Here is a 22023-nt window from a genome sequence, read left to right as displayed (position 1 = left end):
GTTTGCCCACTCCTAAAGTGTGCAATGACTGTTTGGTCGGCCCTCTCGGCCACCTAAACTATCAGGCGCACTTTCCCTGTCCGCCATGCAGGCTGCATTACAGCCTGCATGGGGAACAAGCTAAAGACCCCATTCCCAAGTTGAGCTTCCAACCCGGGCACTCAAAACCAATCACAATGCTGCAGCGTTGTGATTGGTCAGGAGAGCCTGGGTGTTTACCAATCACAACGCTGCATTTCAGCGTTGTGATTGGTCAGGGGAGCCTGGCTGTTGTTCCTGGCTGCCTGTCCCACGAGAAGAGCAGGAGCAAGGAGAAGAGACGCGGGAGCCGGCGGCAAAGTAAGTGTAAAAAAAATATTTTCCCTTTCCGCAATCCAGTGCCCCCCCTCACCCCACCCTGGACCCTGGTTCACCTCCCCCCCACGCCCACCCCGCCCACCACCCGTGAGTCATACTGGTTGCGCCGCCTCTGTGTTCAAATTGTTCCTGTGCACTCGTACTATCATTCAGTCATGAATGGCTGCATAATTGATGTAATTTCGGGAATTTCACATAACAAGCGTAATGCAATAGGCCTGAGTTTATGAGAATTACGCCGGCGTAGTTTAAATTTTGCCCAGGCCTAGTATAAAGTAAGAGATAAAACAGGGCATTTGTAGCAATACAGGGAATGTGTTCAAAGGGTAGGAAGAGGAAGGGTGTGATGGGAAAGGTGAACATGACTGGAAATGTGGGGTCATAAAAACAGATTGTCTAGCAGCTAAACAAAATCATCCCTGCAACGGAGGGAACCTTGCATCATGGTGCAAGAGTGCCTGTGTTGGCGCTAGACAGCTTTTTTAGTGCCAGTGCAGTGGTGAACACAGTGATGCACCGTATTCTTGTTAATACGGCACATCCCTGCATTTTGAAAATCACGCAGTTCGGCACCGCAAAATTGCTTGTCTCTTCCGTGAATAAAAAAAGAGTGGAACGTCTGGTTCTCATGTGAAGCGTTCTAATGCCCACAAGTAAATTTCATGCTAAATAAAACTAAAAAATATCAATGGAATCTGCAACAGCCTTGAAGGAGAAACTTCACTGACACCACACTTGGAGCCAGAATAGAGGGTGTCATGCAGGGACAAAAACAACAATTGATGGACAGAATGCAGAACAATGTCTTTCATTCACCCCAGTACAGAGATCTGGGCCTAAATCCATCGTTTTTTTGCTCACCATGCCGTTCCAGTTTGAACCCAGCCATATGCAAATCAGTCTTGACCCTGTGCCTCATGGGAACAGTCCAGCCCGAACTGCCACTGGGGTGGTGTGGTGAGCAAAATAACGATGGATTAAACCCAGATCTGTGACTGGGGGTGAGTGTTTTGCCATTGTGCAACATTCCGTCCATCATCTTGTGTGTTTTGCTGTTCACCCTATGTGGGAAGGGTATGCCCAGACGTGGGTCCCGTGCTCACTACGCCACTGGAGTCAAGCTATCCTGGCTGATGACGGCTGATAGCCAGAAACCGGTCCTAGGATGCTTGATTCCGGTCCAGGGAAGACATGGCTTGGCAGTTCGGGCTGGACTGTTCCCATGAGGCACAGGGTTAAGACTGATTTGCATATGGCCATGTCTGAACTGGGGTGGTGTGGTGAGCAAAATAACGATGGATTAAACCCAGATCTGTGACTGGGGGTGAGTGTTTTGCCATTGTGCAACATTCCGTCCATCATCTTGTGTGTTTTGCTGTTCACCCTATGTGGGAAGGGTATGCCCAGACGTGGGTCCCGTGCTCACTACGCCACTGGAGTCAAGCTATCCTGGCTGATGACGGCTGATAGCCAGAAACCGGTCCTAGGATGCTTGATTCCGGTCCAGGGAAGACATGGCTTGGCAGTTCGGGCTGGACTGTTCCCATGAGGCACAGGGTTAAGACTGATTTGCATATGGCCATGTCTGAACTGGGGTGGTGTGGTGAGCAAAATAACGATGGATTAAACCCAGATCTGTGACTGGGGGTGAGTGTTTTGCCATTGTGCAACATTCCGTCCATCATCTTGTGTGTTTTGCTGTTCACCCTATGTGGGAAGGGTATGCCCAGACGTGGGTCCCGTGCTCACTATGCCACTGGAGTCAAGCTATCCTGGCTGATGACGGCTGATAGCCAGAAACCGGTCCTAGGATGCTTGATTCCGGTCCAGGGAAGACATGGCTTGGCAGTTCGGGCTGGACTGTTCCCATGAGGCACAGGGTTAGGACTGATTTGCATATGGCCATGTCTGAACTGGGGTGGTGTGGTGAGCAAAATAACGATGGATTAAACCCAGATCTGTGACTGGGGGTGAGTGTTTTGCCATTGTGCAACATTCCGTCCATCATCTTGTGTGTTTTGCTGTTCACCCTATGTGGGAAGGGTATGCCCAGACGTGGGTCCCGTGCTCACTACGCCACTGGAGTCAAGCTATCCTGGCTGATGACGGCTGATAGCCAGAAACCGGTCCTAGGATGCTTGATTCCGGTCCAGGGAAGACATGGCTTGGCAGTTCGGGCTGGACTGTTCCCATGAGGCACAGGGTTAAGACTGATTTGCATATGGCCATGTCTGAACTGGGGTGGTGTGGTGAGCAAAATAACGATGGATTAAACCCAGATCTGTGACTGGGGGTGAGTGTTTTGCCATTGTGCAACATTCTGTCCATCATCTTGTGTGTTTTGCTGTTCACCCTATGTGGGAAGGGTATGCCCAGACGTGGGTCCCGTGCTCACTACGCCACTGGAGTCAAGCTATCCTGGCTGATGACGGCTGATAGCCAGAAACCGGTCCTAGGATGCTTGATTCCGGTCCAGGGAAGACATGGCTTGGCAGTTCGGGCTGGACTGTTCCCATGAGGCACAGGGTTAAGACTGATTTGCATATGGCCATGTCTGAACTGGGGTGGTGTGGTGAGCAAAATAATGATGGATTAAACCCAGATCTGTGACTGGGGGTGAGTGTTTTGCCATTGTGCAACATTCCGTCCATCATCTTGTGTGTTTTGCTGTTCACCCTATGTGGGAAGGGTATGCCCAGACGTGGGTCCCGTGCTCACTACGCCACTGGAGTCAAGCTATCCTGGCTGATGACGGCTGATAGCCAGAAACCGGTCCTAGGATGCTTGATTCCGGTCCAGGGAAGACATGGCTTGGCAGTTCGGGCTGGACTGTTCCCATGAGGCACAGGGTTAAGACTGATTTGCATATGGCCATGTCTGAACTGGGGTGGTGTGGTGAGCAAAATAACGATGGATTAAACCCAGATCTGTGACTGGGGGTGAGTGTTTTGCCATTGTGCAACATTCCGTCCATCATCTTGTGTGTTTTGCTGTTCACCCTATGTGGGAAGGGTATGCCCAGACGTGGGTCCCGTGCTCACTACGCCACTGGAGTCAAGCTATCCTGGCTGATGACGGCTGATAGCCAGAAACCGGTCCTAGGATGCTTGATTCCGGTCCAGGGAAGACATGGCTTGGCAGTTCGGGCTGGACTGTTCCCATGAGGCACAGGGTTAAGACTGATTTGCATATGGCCATGTCTGAACTGGGGTGGTGTGGTGAGCAAAATAACGATGGATTAAACCCAGATCTGTGACTGGGGGTGAGTGTTTTGCCATTGTGCAACATTCCGTCCATCATCTTGTGTGTTTTGCTGTTCACCCTATGTGGGAAGGGTATGCCCAGACGTGGGTCCCGTGCTCACTACGCCACTGGAGTCAAGCTATCCTGGCTGATGACGGCTGATAGCCAGAAACCGGTCCTAGGATGCTTGATTCCGGTCCAGGGAAGACATGGCTTGGCAGTTCGGGCTGGACTGTTCCCATGAGGCACAGGGTTAAGACTGATTTGCATATGGCCATGTCTGAACTGGGGTGGTGTGGTGAGCAAAATAACGATGGATTAAACCCAGATCTGTGACTGGGGGTGAGTGTTTTGCCATTGTGCAACATTCCGTCCATCATCTTGTGTGTTTTGCTGTTCACCCTATGTGGGAAGGGTATGCCCAGACGTGGGTCCCGTGCTCACTACGCCACTGGGGTCAAGCTATCCTGGCTGATGACGGCTGATAGCCAGAAACCGGTCCTAGGATGCTTGATTCCGGTCCAGGGAAGACATGGCTTGGCAGTTCGGGCTGGACTGTTCCCATGAGGCACAGGGTTAAGACTGATTTGCATATGGCCATGTCTGAACTGGGGTGGTGTGGTGAGCAAAATAACGATGGATTAAACCCAGATCTGTGACTGGGGGTGAGTGTTTTGCCATTGTGCAACATTCCGTCCATCATCTTGTGTGTTTTGCTGTTCACCCTATGTGGGAAGGGTATGCCCAGACGTGGGTCCCGTGCTCACTACGCCACTGGGGTCAAGCTATCCTGGCTGATGACGGCTGATAGCCAGAAACCGGTCCTAGGATGCTTGATTCCGGTCCAGGGAAGACATGGCTTGGCAGTTCGGGCTGGACTGTTCCCATGAGGCACAGGGTTAAGACTGATTTGCATATGGCCATGTCTGAACTGGGGTGGTGTGGTGAGCAAAATAACGATGGATTAAACCCAGATCTGTGACTGGGGGTGAGTGTTTTGCCATTGTGCAACATTCCGTCCATCATCTTGTGTGTTTTGGTGTCATGCAGGGACCCACGGCCGTAGGTACCAAAAACACCATACAATAGGAGCGACTTTCAGAAATTCCTGTATGTAATCAACAGCAATAAGCATTCTGGGACTTATAGTTTCACTTTTCCTATTTAGCACATGCATGTTGATGCTGGCTAAAATAGCTCAGCCTGAAAGTTGCTTGTTGGAAAAGACTGCTGAATTAGCTTGGAGGGAGAGGGTGTTAGCAGATGGTCTAAGGTGGGAATGGGAGTTTCACATCAGTAACAACAGAGTTTTCGGGTTTCCCAATTCCATGCTTTAATAGTGTGTCATGCCCAGGTGTTTTTATTTGCATTTTGGTACCTGTTGAAATATTATTGTTAAACATACAGGGCTAAAAATAACAGGACCATAGAAAATGCATGCAGCCCTGAGCCATCATCTTAGGAATCATTCTCAAAATAGGTATATTTTTTATTAAAAGTGTTGTGCTGAGGTTTCATTAAACATATTACTGGTGGTAATACACAATACTGATAGGGATGTTTATCTGCTCCCAAACTCTCTAGTTTCTCGTGCATTAATAGCTTACCCAGGATGTGTTTTTTTCGGGTGTTTTTGCATTCTGGGATTTGTAGTCCTGATTTTATAAGAGAATAAACATGAGTACACTTCCCAGCATGCAAAGAAAAGCTCTGGACTGGATCAACTAATCATATATGGACCTAGAAAACATGATAGTTCTGCTGTTCTCATCCATAAACTGTCACTCAAGGTGTCACATGTAAGAGCTGAAAACGTCACCCACAAACACATTGGAAGCATGGAAATGTCACACAATAGCAGGTTGACTGTTTGACAGCCACATCTGTTATTAGCTATCATTTCTCTTCTGTTATCAGCATGTGCTCACAGCGCCAGGATACCCAAGGGAGGGGATTGTTGACACGTTTTAAACGTTGGTCATAGATATTAATTATTTCATTTAGTCGTGTTTATGTTTTTATTTTCGTGTTTGAGGTGCCAGATAGTGGGCATGATCGTAATACTGAATACATGGCGCTACTTGCTGTACCGTCTTTCTTGTTATTTAGGTGTGTCTGCCACCTAGTGTTCACTAGATATATATTTTTTCAAAATGAATATGAAAAATGATCCAGAATATATATATATACTATGGGGCTTATTTACAAGCCCCTTGCGCCACTTTTGCGTCATTTTTCCCATGTTAAAAATTACGCTAAAGTGGGTCAAGGGCCTTATAAATAAGCCCCTATGTATGTATGACTTCCCCCTTGCCAGGCTCAAGGCTCTTTCTGGGAGGATGAATCATGATCTGTCTATTTGTATATTATATTTGCAGCTTCATACATGTGACGAGGGCCTGAAGTACTCAGATATGTTAAAAAAAACAGTGCAAAGAAGAAATGGTGTGAATAATTGTACTGAGGGTTTTCGTGTTTCGACACACAATTAGAGAGTGTTTGATATTTATACTCGAGGGAGTGGTAAAAGTGAAATTGCGCTTAATTTGGAGCGAGGAGAATGCACTGACAAACATTGGCTTATTTCGAAGAGCTTCGCTCCCGACCCTACTATCAGAGATTTATGAATGGTTGTATTTTTCCAACAGGATATGTGCCAGAATGCCACACCTTTTCAGTTGCTGCGTCACGGATGGAGAATGGGGGCGGGCAGTTTTTGAAACCATACTTGTGAGTGAGACATAAGTCTTAAATAGACTGACGTGTGTTTGTAGTGTTTCTTTGCTCAAGCTGTAAACCTTTTATAAGTTTAAAGAAAGTTTATTGGGTATAAGTATAAGATAAAACAGTAATACAATACAGTATATAGTAATAATAGAAATGGAAAATATGTTGTATACAATAAAGAAAGAAGAAATAGGAGGGAGAGGGGGAAGGGAGGGAGGGGGAGGGAAAGCAGAAAAATATATATATCCTATATTAATACAACTGAAATATCATTCAAAAATATAACATACATATCATACTTATCTCACTACTACAAACTTAATTATATATTGAGAATAAGCACAGAATATAATAATATTTAATTAACATTAATTTAAGGAGGCTTGCAAACTTCTTCTATGGCTGGAATATGTGACGGTAATGATTGAGCAGACATATCTAGAAAATTGGTAACGGGTAGCCATAATAAGTCACGTTTAATGGCAAGTGCAATGGGGTGAACATAAGCTCTATCTAATCTGTGGTTATAACAAACACCATACAACCAGGCCTGAAAAGAAGCATTTGAAGCATTTTTCCACGATTTAGTATCAAGCTGTAAACCTGGTGTGAGACGGGACTGCCCACAACATTGGCGCAACCAGTGTACCACCACCAATGCCAGACTGAAAACCAAAACAAGCCTTGGCATTAATGTTCAAACCAGGCACAACTGCAGGAACTGGAGTGGAATTTGGGAATGGAGGCTTTCATGGTCGGCGCATGGCAGCTGTACCCAGCCAGCCGGAAAGCCACCACCTAACCTGCATCCCACGGAGACAAAGCCAGAGTGTCAGAATGGCCAGTCTGGGCCTGGTGACAACATCGCCCGAGGGATTGAGGAGAGAAGGCTACAGGGAGCTGGGCTTTGTTCACGCTGGGACCTTGGATCACAGAACCGGGAAGTGTATTGGCTGCAGAAACGGATGAAGAGAAAGACATATAGGGGATTCATACCAAAAAGTTGGAAATGTGCTTTAAATGGAGTATTCCAGCAGGGGACTTTTTTTTAACGATTTTCACAGTGCCCTCTATGAATGGTACTTCTTCCATTTCAGTTCTGATTTGTGTATTTTTTAAGACGGCTAACCTGTGAGAGGCCATTTGTTGTGGATGTAGAGGCTACTCGCTGCTTCTGTCACAGAGCTTCAGTGTTGAGTGTGACATCCAAAGGTTCCACTTACTCTGAGAAAATGTCTGATATGGGGTGGGTTCAAAATATAGAGAGATAGCTGGCCTGGCTTAGGGTTTAATGTTACCATTAATTTACCTGGACGCCATTTTGGCAAGGGAGAAATGTGGAGTTTTTGTAATGGAAGGAGGTTCCAAAATGTTTACGAAGTGGTGGAATAACTTGTGATAGCCTCTTATGAAATGCGAGGGGGCTACGGCATGTATTTATACAGCAACTTTCAATTAGTTAGGCTAAATCAGTCTTCCCACTCACGGACACCACTGAGGAGTTCTCCTCAGACTTCCCCCTTCGCTGGGCGACGGAACCAATTAAGTATTTGGGAATATGGTTAAGCCGAGAAGTGGACGTCCTTTGGAGGGCTAACTATGGTTGTGTGATGGACTGGTTGGAGGGTCTAATGGCTACGTGGGCTTGCCTCCCTCTTTCTATGGCGGGGCTGCTTGCTATAGCAAAAATGAACATAGGGCCCAATTCACAGAACTAACTTAAGACAAAATCCTAAACTTACTACCATTTTGGTATTCACAGAAGGCACTTACTCATTTTGGTATTCACAGAAGTTAGTAGTCCTAACTTTAGGACTCCTAAATGCCTTCTGTGAATACCAAAAGTCTTAAAGTTAGGATTTTTCTCAGTTTAGGAGTAGTAAAGTTAGGACTCCTAACTTTACTACTCCTAAACTGAGAAAAATCCTAACTTTAAGACTTTCGGTATTCACAGAAGGCATTTAGGAGTCCTAAAGTTAGGACTACTAACTTTACTACTCCTAAAGTGAGAAAAATCCTAACTTTAAGACTTTCAGTATTCACAGAAGGCATTTAGGAGTCCTAAAGTTAGGAGTCCTAACTTTACTACTCCTAAACTAAGAAAAATCCTAACTTTAAGACTTTTGGTATTCACAGAAGGCATTTAGGAGTCCTAAAGTTAAGACTCCTGACTTCTGTGAATACCGAAATGAGTAAGTGCCTTCTGTGAATACCAAAATGAGTAAGTGCCTTCTGTGAATACCAAAATGGTAGTAAGTTTAGGATTTTGACTTAAGTTAGTTCTGTGAATCGGGCCCAACATATTGCCTACATTTCTCTACTTGTTTATCAACCTTGCTTTGCTGCTCACTGCCAGCTTTAGGCGACGGCTACGATCGAGCCTGGTGACATTGGCATGGGTTGGACGGTAGCCTAGGATCGCCTTAGAGATCCTTACCCTGCCATTTGAGCAGGGGGCCTAGGTGCACCCAATATGTATATATACTAATACTGTGCGCAGGCACAGTTTCGGTTCTATTCGTTTTACCCAACACAGTTTATGGCATACACAGCGCCTGATCATGATCTTGCGGCACCGCAGACACTACCAAGGGTGTTATACAAGACACAATACCGCCCATGGCCAGGAGTGAACACGATCGGGTGTACAATTTGTGCATAGCATCAACTACACCGCCAGCATGGGTTGGATGTTCAGTTCACTCCCTCTGTTCCATTGATCAGGCACGTGAGATTTCCCTTTACTCAGAATGCAGGCGTGTTTGATAGACTTAGACGGCGCCAGCTTACTACTATTGGAGCCACATCCCCTGAGGGAGTATTCATTTTGCGACAGCAATTATTTGAGGAGAACATGATGAACCTGCTAGACCGATTCGCCTATTATCAGCTTAAAGCAGCCATGCTTGCCTCTTATGCCTCCTTCCCTGCTGCGCCCCCGACACTGCTTGCCTTGAGGGACTCCTGGGGAACCCTTCCCTGCGTATGTTGATTACCAGACTGTATTTTGAAATGCAGTGCACTGCCCCCGTTTGAACCCCCACTGCCTGTTCAGACTGGGAGACTTCACTGGGAGTGCATATTTCAGAAGATATATGGATCCTCTGTTGTAAGCAGTCGAGAGCACTCTCCCCTAACTATAGGCTATGACTGATTCACTTTAAGTTTTGCACAGGCTCTAGCGAATGCCAGAGTGGTTTGCAGTGGGGGGCTCTTAGGTGAGGCACAATGATCTAGATGCTTGTACCCCTGCGCACATTTTTTGCACTTGGCATGAGAATGTCCTGAAATTTGGAGATATTGGGAAACTATTATGGAACATCTAGATGAGATGACGGGGCTACGATTAGATCGCATGCCACTCTCCGCCTTGTTGGGATATGTAAAGAAGGTCCCCCTAGAGCTTCGCAAGTTAGCCACGCTGTTTCTGTTCCTGGTTAAGCGAAGGGTAGCAATGTGCTGGGGTCCAAGACTGTGCCCTCAGCTGGAGGATTGGCTGAGGGACGCTTTGTGTTCCCAAAGCCAGTTTGCGACTTATTGGGATCTGCTACCGGCCACCTGCCACCCCAGAGATACCTGGGAACCATTTCGGGCGTATATGCACTTGCGTGGATCAGCTGAGGATGCCGCAGATTAGGCTGTGATACTGTGTGGCGCTAAGCAGCCCCCCTAAATAGATAGAATTTGTACACTGCCAACGATTGTGAGATGGCTACCCACGGGTGGAAGCTAAGTGCTGGGCTTATGAGCTCAGGCAATTGTGCGTTTAGTGTTTGTCTTCCTCATCTCTTGGCTTCTTTCTCATCTGTGTTTACTTTTTTTTTTTTTAAATGTCTCATATTTACCAGGATGGCCTACAGAAACTCTCACATGATGTAATGGGGATGGAGTGTATTGACAAGTTGGATGTTTTCACCTGGATTTGTAAGATGTACAAGTAACAAAGGCTTTTTCCTGTCTGATATATGGACTCTATCTTATTGCTGAAAATATAATAAACAGAATACACACACAAAAGTCGTTGACATAACAGATTTTTGTATCTGTGAAGAAGGCAGCCTAAGTAAAGTTTTAGGGTAAGCTTGGTAAATTTCCCCTGAAGGGTCCATCGTTTTACACTACGCTACTTGGCATGTACCGTGCACTTTTTAGACGGGTAACTGACTTATCAATGCTGTACCTTAACAAATGTAATCTAACCATTTCTCTTTGTTTTTAAGGTAATTTGTATGGACGGGGCGCCGATGACGACAAAGGACACGTTCTGGCTTTTCTGAATGCAATTGAAGCAGTTCAGGTCAATGTACGTTTCCTTTTTTCAATAACCCAATGAAAATGATCATCTTGTCCATACTGAGGCAATCTCTCACCAATGCTATTGATTATCTTTGGACAGGGACTCCCCATGAATGTGAAGATCATCATTGAAGGGATGGAAGAAGTTGGTTCCGATGGTTTAGACGAACTTATTAAACAAAAAAGAGAGACTTTTTTCGCTGATGTTGATTACTATGTGATTGCGGACACGCCGTGGCTCAGCAAAGTGCCAGGCATCACATATGGAGCACGAGGAGATTGTTACTTTTTTGTGGAGGTATAATGTAGACGAACATTCTGATGCATTTTATTCCGAGAACAAGGTATAATGAAATCTTCTTCATGTATTGATGTGTAATTTATCCTTTAAGCCCATAGGGCCCGATTCACAGAACTAACTTAAGACAAAATCCTAAACTTAGTACCATTTTGGTATTCACAGAAGGCACCTACTCATTTTGGTATTCACAGAAGGCACTTACTCATTTTGGTATTCACAGAAGGCGCCTACTCATTTTGGTATTCACAGAAGGCACTTACTCATTTTGGTATTCATAGAAGGCGCCTACTCATTTTGGTATTCACAGAAGGCACTTACTCATTTCGGTATTCACAGAAGTTAGGAGTCCTAACTTTAGGACTCCTAAATGCCTTCTGTGAATAGCGAAAGTCTTAAAATTAGGATTTTTCTTAGTTTAGGAGTAGTAAAGTTAGGACTCCTAACTTTACTACTCCTAAACTGAGAGAAATCCTGACTTTACAACTTTAGGTATTCACAGAAGGCATTTAGGAGTCCTAAAGTTAGGAGTCCTAACTTTACTACTACTAAACTGAGAAACATCCTAATTTTAAAATTTTCGGTATTCACAGAAGGCATTTAGGAGTCCTAAAGTTAGGAGTCCTAACTTTACTACTACTAAACTGAGAAACATCCTAATTTTAAGACTTTCGGTATTCACAGAAGGCATTTAGGAGTCCTAAAGTTAGGAGTCCTAACTTTACTACTACTAAACTGAGAAAAATCCTAATTTTAAGACTTTCGGTATTCACAGAAGGCATTTAGGAGTTCTAAAGTTAGGAGTCCTAACTTTACTACTACTAAACTGAGCAAAATCCTACTTTTAAGACTTTCGGTATTCACAGAAGGCATTTCGGAGTCCTAACGTTAGGAATCCTAACTTTACTACTCCTAAACTGAGAAAAATCCTAATTTTAAGACTTTCGGTATTCAGAGAAGGCATTTAGGAGTTCTAAAGTTAGTAGTCCTAACTTTACTACAACTAAACTGAGCAAAATCCTACTTTTAAGACTTTCGGTATTCACAGACGGCATTTAGGAGTCCTAAAGTTAGGAGACCTAACTTTACTACTCCTAAACTGAGAAAAATCCTAATTTTAAGACTTTAGGTATTCAGAGAAGGCATTTAGGAGTCCTAAAGTTAGGACTCCTAACTTCTGTGAATACCGAAATGAGTAAGTGCCTTCTGTGAATACCAAAATGAGTAAGTGCCTTCTGTGAATACCAAAATGGTAGTAAGTTTAGGATTTTGTCTTAAGTTAGTTCTGTGAATCGGGCTCATAGTGTTCCCTGCATCCATCAGACCAGTTTGTTGATTTTACCAAGATATGCTTGGCATCCATTGCAGTCAAGTAGAACATACGGGTAAACAGAATGCAACCATTTCATACAAGCATATATCATCAAAAGCAGTAAGATGCTGTGACTCAAATATTATTGGTCGTGGGCACACCAATCAATAAGTATATGTACCGTATTAGATTTTGAAGATTCATCCAAAGATATGAAATTGTTCCAAAATGTCATAAGTTTATTAATCCAAACTAATGATAAACAATTGCAGCTGGTATTAGCGGAACAATCAAAATTGTTGGGATTGTGAAGTTCAGGTAAATACACATGCATATTTGATATAGAGTCACTTAGGAGGCAATGATGTAAAGTAGGCATACTCTGACAGTGAGACAAGACAGAATTACAATAGCTACCACACCCGATACGTGTTTCATCAAAACTGACTTTTTCAAGGCTAATGATAAGTTGGAGGTAAGTAATGAAATCAAATTCTTGCATACGAGTAACCAAACGAGTTTGTATAGAGGTATACGATTGTGAGATGGGATGAAGATTGGGTAATGTTCAACTGAGACAGTATGGAATCGGACGGCCTTTAAGAACAGAACACATCAAGAAGTGCAAAGGTGTGGTAACCTTTTTGGGCCCATTGTAGTGCACAAACATGTTCTAATGGGCAATGGCTTGTACTTGGAAAGAGGCACACCATGCTCCAATCATCCTGAATCTATCAAAGCTAAAGCAGACCAGTAAATGGCGTGAGCAGACCAGAAAATGAGGGGAGGGCATGCATACAAAAATGTTAAGGGAGCTTATCAAAATGATGGAACCACCGCTACTGGAAACAACATGAGTTGCAAAAGTGCAGGATATGTGAGCTTTTTATGGATGAGGAGGATAATGGCTGGAACTGTCACCAAATAACAACCAGTCTAACCTCTGTGGCGGAAAATGGAATGGAGTAAATTCTAAGACACGGAGTTGAGTCTGAAGTCAACAGCTTACAGGAACTCATTAATGAGTGATTCACAAAGTTTTGGTATAAAACCATTTCAAGAAAAAGCCTCAAAGAAGGTCGCAGGTCACAAAAACGATCCCTGACCCTAATAAGGCTTTCTGTGCTTGAATATGAAGTCAGGGGTCTGCGAGGGAACTGGGCTCAAGTTTTATATATGCTTTAAGAGGCAACAAAAGGACCATCAAGAAATCTTTGCACAAAATAAGCAGAGTCTGATAGAGAAAATATATATTTGACTAGATTCAAACATTGAGAAGGCTCAGTAATCCATATGCAAAATGCCCAAGACAAAGATGCTGTCAAATCAAACAATCGTTCAGCATTTTTATAGCGCATCACTGTCACCCCTAGGGGTATCTGGGTGCTGTGGATGAAACGTCTCTATCAAAGAGCCAGGTAAGAAACAAGCAGAAAGAGGCAAATTTAGAGGGCAGAAGTTTGAAAAAAAAAAGGCAGAAAAACGAGCAGAAAGTGGGTAGAAAAAGAGCAGAAATGAGCAGAGGAGGCACAAACCTAAGGCAGCAGAGGGTAGCGGACTGCAGGCAATCTGGACAGGAGAACTGTTGTGGAGAAGCTGGCATGAGAACCTACTGAAATGAATATGAGCACTGGTAAAGCCAAATAGGCCTCACCTTATAATGACTTTTTGTCAATGCTGTTCCACATCGCCAAAAAGACAAAGTGCCTGTTTGGTGACACGGAACCTCATTGTCGAAAAAAGCTTGATGATTAATATGCATGCATGCAACATCACTCATGCGCACATACATGTCATGATGTTACAGCAGTATCAGCATTATGATGTATGCACGTACATGCATCAACATGTAGCAGCCATTTTCTTTTGGTTTCAGTCTGCTGTTGCAAGATGCCTGGTGCCCATCTTGGAGGTTTAAATTATGAAATATATGACAATTGAGCCAAAGTGATTTTTTTAAGGAATGGAGAGGCCCAGAAGCAAATTGCAGTTGCCAGGCCACCCAAAAAAGAAAACAAATGCGACTGGCCTGTGGACAAGGGCGCACCAGTTTTATGTGTGTGGAGAGTCAATGTCAACGAGCACCAGACAAGGACAGTGGAGGAGCTGAGTGGAAGAGTTGTTTAAATAAAGAAAGCAGAGAAGTCAAAGTCAAAAGTCAAAGTTTGACATTTTGAGTTTTGAGAAGTATTTAGTTGTGGTAACAATGGAGGAGGTCAGAGAGCAACAAGGAGAATCTTGGGGTGGGAATGTGAAGGGTAAGCTAAAAGACATGCACTTGCATAAAGTGCTGAAAACAAAAATAAAAAAGCAGTTCCTGTGTGATGCTGTGGAAACATACAAGGTTTCTTTTCAAAAAGATGGTAAAGAAGCTATGCTCTAGGGAAGTTACAAATAATTTTAAGCAGACTATGCAGTAAAGTGATAAATACAGTTGGCCAAGCCCTGCCTCTTCATAGGATCATTGCTACAGCTAGGGCAAGATCCTTGTGTTTCAAATTATTCACACACCATTAGGGCGGTGAAAGCATACATGACACAACAGTGGTGATATAGGATGAGAAGAAAATTGGAATATAGAGAGTGGCTTTATTTCCAAAAGGAAAGATGATGAAAGAGCGAATCATGGTGAACTGGTGGCAAATGACAAAGATTGGTTGAAATACTGTGGATTAAAGGCAGATGTTTGAGAGGACGGAGCAACAGATATCGAATATAATGATGAGGTATGTCAATCAAGAGGAGGAAATGAAACTATTAGAATGGATAGGACTCTTAGAGCCTTACCTAGAGTTTGGTGAGTGGTATACTTTATCACAAACATGATGGATGTCCCGTCCTTCCTATTACAAGTACATTATAGCCAATGGCACGTGTAATACAATGGATGGTATATTTGTCACGTTTTGACAGAATATCCCGTCCACCAAACTCTTACATATTAGTATTCCTGTCAGGAGGAAAGATCCTGTATTTTGGTATGAAAAGAAGAGTACTAGAGTTAACAATCTTCCTTGGTGCTTTAAGACTTTGATTCAATCAATGAAGATTCTGTAATGTAGTGTTGCCTTTAATTAGTCATTGTTGTGTTATGTGAAGGGGGTAATCTAGTGTTTGGAGGACTGCAAACAGGGCTTGTGCTTGGGTTACCTGGATGCATGAATAGAATGCATCTGGAAAGGGCAAAGGCTTATAACAGAGTTGGCGCTAGAAGTGTTTCGGAGTAAGTCTTTTTTTGCTATGCTTCAATCAAATTATTTCTTACCAAGAATCACATTGTGCTGTCAACCTACCTTGATCCTGTACTGTGCTCTGTGGTGGGGTGTGGGGACATCGCCTTTTTATCTTGGTTATGTTATCAATTACACCTCTTCTTAAATGGAAATCTACTGTGTACCTGCAGATCTTCAATTTGAAAGAAATATATAGAGAACCAGCACTTCTCATCAGACATACAATACTTTAGGATTTCCGGTATTCCGCAGAAGTCATTGGTATGGGGATAGAACTAGCTTTTGGTGGGTGCTAGGAGACATGCCTTCCAGTGCGGCAAAGTACCGTGACTGCAACTCAAACGTGATGTTACAATACCCGCATTACAGTAATATCAATTTAAATATAACAAGTTTAAACGATCCTTTAACCAGCTTATTACACATGTAACGAGCTCTAAATTAGGTACTGAGCATAGAGAAATTGCAGGGGGGAAGGCTAGTAGATGACACGAGGATCTGTAACAGTGTTAATGCTTTTTCTGGAATAAGAGATATATGGTGGTCAAGAAATGTTGAATAATAGTCAAGGAAAAGAAACAATATTGTTGTATTTATCATACAAAAATTAAAATACTTAATAATAAGAAAGATATTAACTGCTGCTAAACAGAAGAGTGTGATAATCCAGGGAGGTTATCACCTAATTACTCAAACTAACCAAATAGTGGATAAATGTAGAAATGAGAGCTTACATACCCTGGCCTACAATGGAAGTGGTTAAACTTCCTTCAAAATACTTCACAACGGATGTTAATTTCGGCTGCTCAACCCTACACTTGATCTCAAGGGCGTAGTTAACCACCCACTATATCAGCGTAAGCGGGGGTGCGACGGAAGCAGATTCTATTGTTTTATGACCCTTCTAAACTTTTATCTCTGACTTGCAGGTCAACGTAAGTTGGAAGGAGAAAGGGTGACAGAGAGAAAAAAAATATTAAAATGACAAAGAAATCATAAGATAGAGGCAAATTAGGAAAGACAGCATAAAGGTGAGAAAGGAACATGCAAATAATCAACGAAGGAAGGTAAAAGAATCATGCAGGAAAGAGAGTACAAAGTACATGGGAAATAAGAATAAAGATGTAAGAGAGGAAAAATGCAAAAAAGAAAAAAAATGAATGGTGGATAGAAGAAAAGGAAGGTACAATGAAACAAATAAGAAAAATGAAAGTCGAAAAAGAAGGAAACCAATAAAATATATTGAAATAAAAAAGAAATGTGAGACCAAAGGCTGGTTGACTGAAAGAAAGGAGAGATAAAATAATTAATTAATGGAAGGAACACAAAAAGGAAAGATGCAAAGAAGGTGTGAAGGAACAACTTGTGTATGATATGAATAAAGTGACACTGGGAAGTATGGAATGCTAGAAAAAGGTCAGATGGAATGAGAGAAGAATAGACAAAAGAAAAGAAAGATGGAAGGAGAATGAAATATGCATAAAAACAAAGGAAAGATTATGGAAAGAAGGGAGGAAAGAAGCATAAAAGGAAAGAAAGAAAATGGAATGGATAAATGAGAGAAAAAAGTCAGTACTGGTAAATGTATAGTTTTTGGTTGAATCCCTTTAAAATCATTCTGTAAGATTTGTAATTTTGCACCAATTTGTACGGATTTTCCCCAAGGGTACAATTGCCATGGCACTTCATGGGAAGAGTTGGTGTCACTCACTTTACTTGCACATGTATTACTATATATTGGCCAAAGTGGGGGGTATTTTATTTTTCTGGCTACTCCCTTGCTTGCTTGATCTAATTATTAAGCAACAAAACTGCTGGATTTCTACCATAACTCTTTAAAACATTTCTCTTGTAAACTACATTTTTAAAGGCTGGACCATATTTTTTTGTAACAAAAGATCCTCATGACAGCTTTTAAGAGTTGACAATCACATTTGCAATAAGTCTCCGATTTTACTCCCATGTAGGGAACATTATTAGATATATGGACCCACAGGGTGGTTTACAGAAGTCTGGCCTACTCCGTCAATGCCCCTTGCACATTGTCTCAGTCAGTGGAAATGATACCTTTGTGATGTGTGCTGTGATGGTACACAAACACCCAATGATGATGTTCTTCAGCGTATATAGACCATCATAGAATGAGATAGCGGTACAGTGTAGGTCTCTGAATTCATCCAGATAGTACCCAGCCTTCGCCACCCTTACTCTTCCCCATTACAATGGTCATCTGCAAAACAACACTTCAGAATTCCCTCTATAGGGTTCCAAAAGACCATGGCATGACAGATGGGGGTATTCTCCGTAGAATTAGGAATTTGGAGGTAGCTGGTAATTATAAAGTAGTCATCCTGATATCATGGGTGGAGAAAGTATTGTAGTCATTACTGATAAAAAAAACTAGTGTTGGGATTTTAAACCACCATACTAAGGAATCTGAGACAACAATGATTTATGAATGAAGGGTATAAAATCGTTTGAGAAAAAATCACAAATTAATGAGAGAATATGATACTTTAGTACTAAAAATGATCTCTGGCCTACTTAAAGAGATTCAACTTCCATAAAGTAAGATGAGGGAATAGCAACCTTAAAGTGCCACCTAGTGTTAATGCCAAGTTACTGCATGAGAGCAGAAAAACGACCTTGGTTGATGTTTTATAATGCTCCGAGGGTAAACACGTATTAAGACTTGATGAAGATGATTTTCTCACTTTGGATGACTATATATGGTATCCATTTTCTAATTATGAAGTACATATCCTGCTTGGGAATCTCACCTCAGTTTTGCATGTCCTATAGTGACAAACAAAGGCATACAGATATGTAGGCATAAAATAGTCAGGATCTGCGTGGATGCAAGTTACTTCAAGAAAGTGGCAAGACTTAAGATGAGTGGCATGAATCTTCTACCAAACTACACACACCTTAAATTCAGGTGCCTAAGTCTAAAAATAGTCCTGAGACCAGAAATCAGAAAACACAATATAACAGAGGTGAAGAGGAGCATATCATATATATATTCAATTAACACAAGAGTAAAAACATGTAAATGAATCAATTTCTACTCAAACTAATCTTCTTGGTTATGAAATAGGAGGGAACATGGTAATTTCGTTAAAAAGCAAAGACGTATTTATTCATAGAACTGTGATTAATTAAAAGAATTGTTTACAAATAGAGAAAGAGGTGACTATATCAAACTTGTGCTCAGTTTGTGTTTAAACACAGGAATGATCTCAAAATGGGAGATAATCACTGAATGTGGGACTAGGTGCAATACATAGCACTTCTATGCCATTGTTTTACCAGCTCTTTTCAAAATGTCTCAGGCAACATAGTGATGCTCTTGTACAACTTTCTGAAAACCTGACCATCCATCATCTAAAAATGTCTCTTCCAAATGTTCCTAATGTAAGATAAATGGAAATTGCTGGATCCCAGACCTAGGGGCATATTATCAAGGACGGCGTTAAAATTTTAGCGGCAGGAAACTGCTGCTAAAGCTGCGATAATGGGCTTGATAATATGTCACAGAGAATACCAATAGAAGCCCATGTTCACACCAGAACATGGGCTTCTATTGGAATTCTCTGCCGCATATTATCAAGCCCATTATTGCCGCTTTTAGAGGTGGTTTACTACCGCTAAAGCGGCGATCATTTTAATGCCGTACTTGATAATATGTCCCCACGTTCCTTAGTGCAGTGGTTTCTACCTACAGTTCAGAGCAATTTACCTGTCCCACTTATTTAATGAGACTTTTGGGCATGTCACCAAATAGCAAACATCTTCATTTCCTTTAAAGATTGTACGATAGATCGATTAATAATTTCTATTTACTTTTCTCTACTAATCTGTAGGTAAAAGGACCGCAACGAGATCTGCACTCGGGGATCTATGGAGGATCTGTTTATGAACCAATGAGTGACTTGATATTCTTGTTAGGTAAATACCTATTTATTTTTCATTTTCTTCTTTTTTTAAATACAAATGAGGTGTTTTAAGATCTTAGAACACTTTCCAACTAAGTGGTATTGTGCCTCAGTTTTACGCTTTGAAACAGTGTAATTTATACACGGCATCTTGGGTAGGATTTTAAAATAAGGGGGCATTTTGCACAGCTTTTCCCCACGAGTAATTCAGACGTGTCCTTGAAAATAATGAGAAAGACTACACCCAACACTAGCAGGTAATTGACAGTATCGGGTTTGCTTGTAGAGTTGTCATTCAGGAAAGGATTTTTTTCTTGTTCATTGGTAAGAAGTACTTAAAAAGTTGTTTTTGGCGTTCCCACTGAAATAATCAAGTAATTGTAATGTAAGTGAGATGAGGACCCACACAGCTTATCTGTCCACTTTCTCAATGCCTTTCTCGTACATTTGCACCTCTAAACTTTAACCCTAAATGACCCAGGTGTAAGTGCACAGTTATGAGTGTGTAAAGTGCATGAAATTGTAAAATCGGACCTAGAACTCTAAATCTTTGCAATGTGCAGGCATACTCTCAGGCGCCAGGAAATGCATATATTGGTCCAGGGGTGCACACAGAGATACATGTGGGTCCAAGTACCATGGCAACACTGCAGTATTTATACGGTTACCCTTCTTCACTGGGTTTGGAAGACATCAACTGGAATGGAGTTCAGTGTTCGTGGTCTGATCCGGAGAAAGATTCATCTGGAGTTAGCTGCTTTCCGAACTGGTAGGTTTCCAGGCATGAATTGTATCTCTGACGTCAGGCTATGGGTTGTCATGGTTCAATGAATGTTCAGAGCTCTCCAGGACCCAACCACGCAGGAGTCAAGGCTTCCCTTATTCAGAGCTGTTGTAAGAACATGCATTTTTACTAATTCTTTGCTTATAATGTGCTACAGAGTATTACACAGAATGATGCATACAGAAAGGCCTCTCCTTTGGTTGCAGGAAGCAACTATCAATTCTTATACCATTGGTCGTCTTTCTGACCCACCCATCTCTTGAAGATATGACATACACATCTGTCGTTCATTCGTTAATGACAGGTGGTTGAAAATAGTTTCCATGCAGCATTTTGAAGATTGGATGAAATTAACCCTTTGCGTAGTAGTCGATTGAGAGACGGTCGGTTCTTGCTGCTTTGTGACATAATTCTCGGATTAGCCCAAAACCATGCTGTTTCCAATGCAGAGGAAAGTACTCTCACATTACCTTATTATAAGAGCCACCACAGGTAGTTTATTTATTTATTTATTTATCTATTTATTTATTGATTTATTTTATTGCTTCGGGGAGCACCGTTCAGGCCAATTCAGTCAAATGAGCAGAGCAGAAAAAGACATATCTAACAGTGTTATTAACAATACTCAATGCCACAAGCCCACTCTATAGGTAACATTACAATAGTCAAACCTAGACAAGCGATACATTATTGTAACTCAAAAACAAACACTTTTAAAAAAATCTCACAAATACAGCCATGGATGGAATCTGGCGCAAAAAAAGCACGCCTAAATAGAATTAAGAATTGTAAGTAACCACGTGACTTGTATTTCCATATCTCAATTATACTACACGCGACAAATAATAAATGACCACTAACATTAGAAGACCTAGACATTAGCAGTATAAATGGAGGGGTGCTGGTATGACACTGCCATCTTCTGTGAAATACACTGCAGGGAGTTCTATGTTTCATGTGATGAGATTATATATTGTATGGTAGTTTATATACGAACATCTTTTTTAATATGTATGGCAGGCCGATTTTGTCTTGGTTATAATGCTTGAACGACTTTATAAACATATGAAGAATAATTCTTATATATCACTAAATTGGCAGTTATCTATTGCAAGTCCTAAGACAAAACGCATAACGTAGCATACGCTTGATTATGTACAAACACATTTTCAATACAGCTGGGAGCAGAAATTGTCTTGGTTATAATTTATAAATACCCTATGCATCAATTTTAAGCAGATTTTACATTCAGTCTGCTTGTTTACAAGTACCCCACTATTCATTGGAAAAATATGTCAGCAATAATGGCAGCTTGCCTTTTTTATGGGTCTTCATTCCACACTTCCACCATTATAAAGTGTTATAAATATAAAAACGTCCCCACTACCCAATGTTATAGGATCAGTTTACTGATTTCGGAAAGATGGATGTCTGCGTTACCAGGACTTGAACATGTGACATTCAGATCAATACTGACGTCACAATTGTAATCAATTTGGAGTAAGTGAGTCACTTTGCAAAATAACTGGAAGCCATTTGTTAGATGAAGTGACACCCGGAATCCACCGATTTTTGCATTTTAGAAATAAATATATCTGCTAACATGGTTTTATTTCACTGTATGTGAGGCTGCATAGATCTAATGTGCCATCAAGTTATGTGCCAACCAACCAGCAGTAAACTATATAGGCCTGATTTAGAGTTTGGTCAATGGTTACTCCATCACAAACGTGACAGATATGCTGTCCGCCATATAACAAGTCCCATAGGATATAATGGAATTCTAATTCGGCTGTCTGGAATACTTCACATTTGCGATGGAGTAACCCCATCCGCCA

General features: G+C 42.0%; 1 protein-coding gene across 2 annotated transcripts in view; it reads left to right on the top strand.

The window, feature by feature from the left end:
• LOC146822772 (cytosolic non-specific dipeptidase-like) overlaps window positions 1-22023 on the top strand; it is a 180455-nt gene that overhangs the window by 87574 nt on the left and 70858 nt on the right. For both annotated transcript variants that reach the window (XM_085606960.1, XM_085606961.1), the window contains exons 5-7: window positions 10548-10630; window positions 10724-10921; window positions 19330-19414. In XM_085606960.1, coding sequence (XP_085463086.1) covers window positions 10548-10630; window positions 10724-10921; window positions 19330-19414 — 366 coding nt within the window. The remainder of the gene's footprint in view (window positions 1-10547; window positions 10631-10723; window positions 10922-19329; window positions 19415-22023) is intronic.

This window comes from Triturus cristatus, chromosome 5_2, assembly GCF_964204655.1.
Source record: "Triturus cristatus chromosome 5_2, aTriCri1.1, whole genome shotgun sequence".
Lineage (NCBI taxonomy): Eukaryota > Metazoa > Chordata > Amphibia > Caudata > Salamandridae > Triturus > Triturus cristatus.
This window is presented reverse-complemented; position numbering and strand designations above follow the sequence as displayed.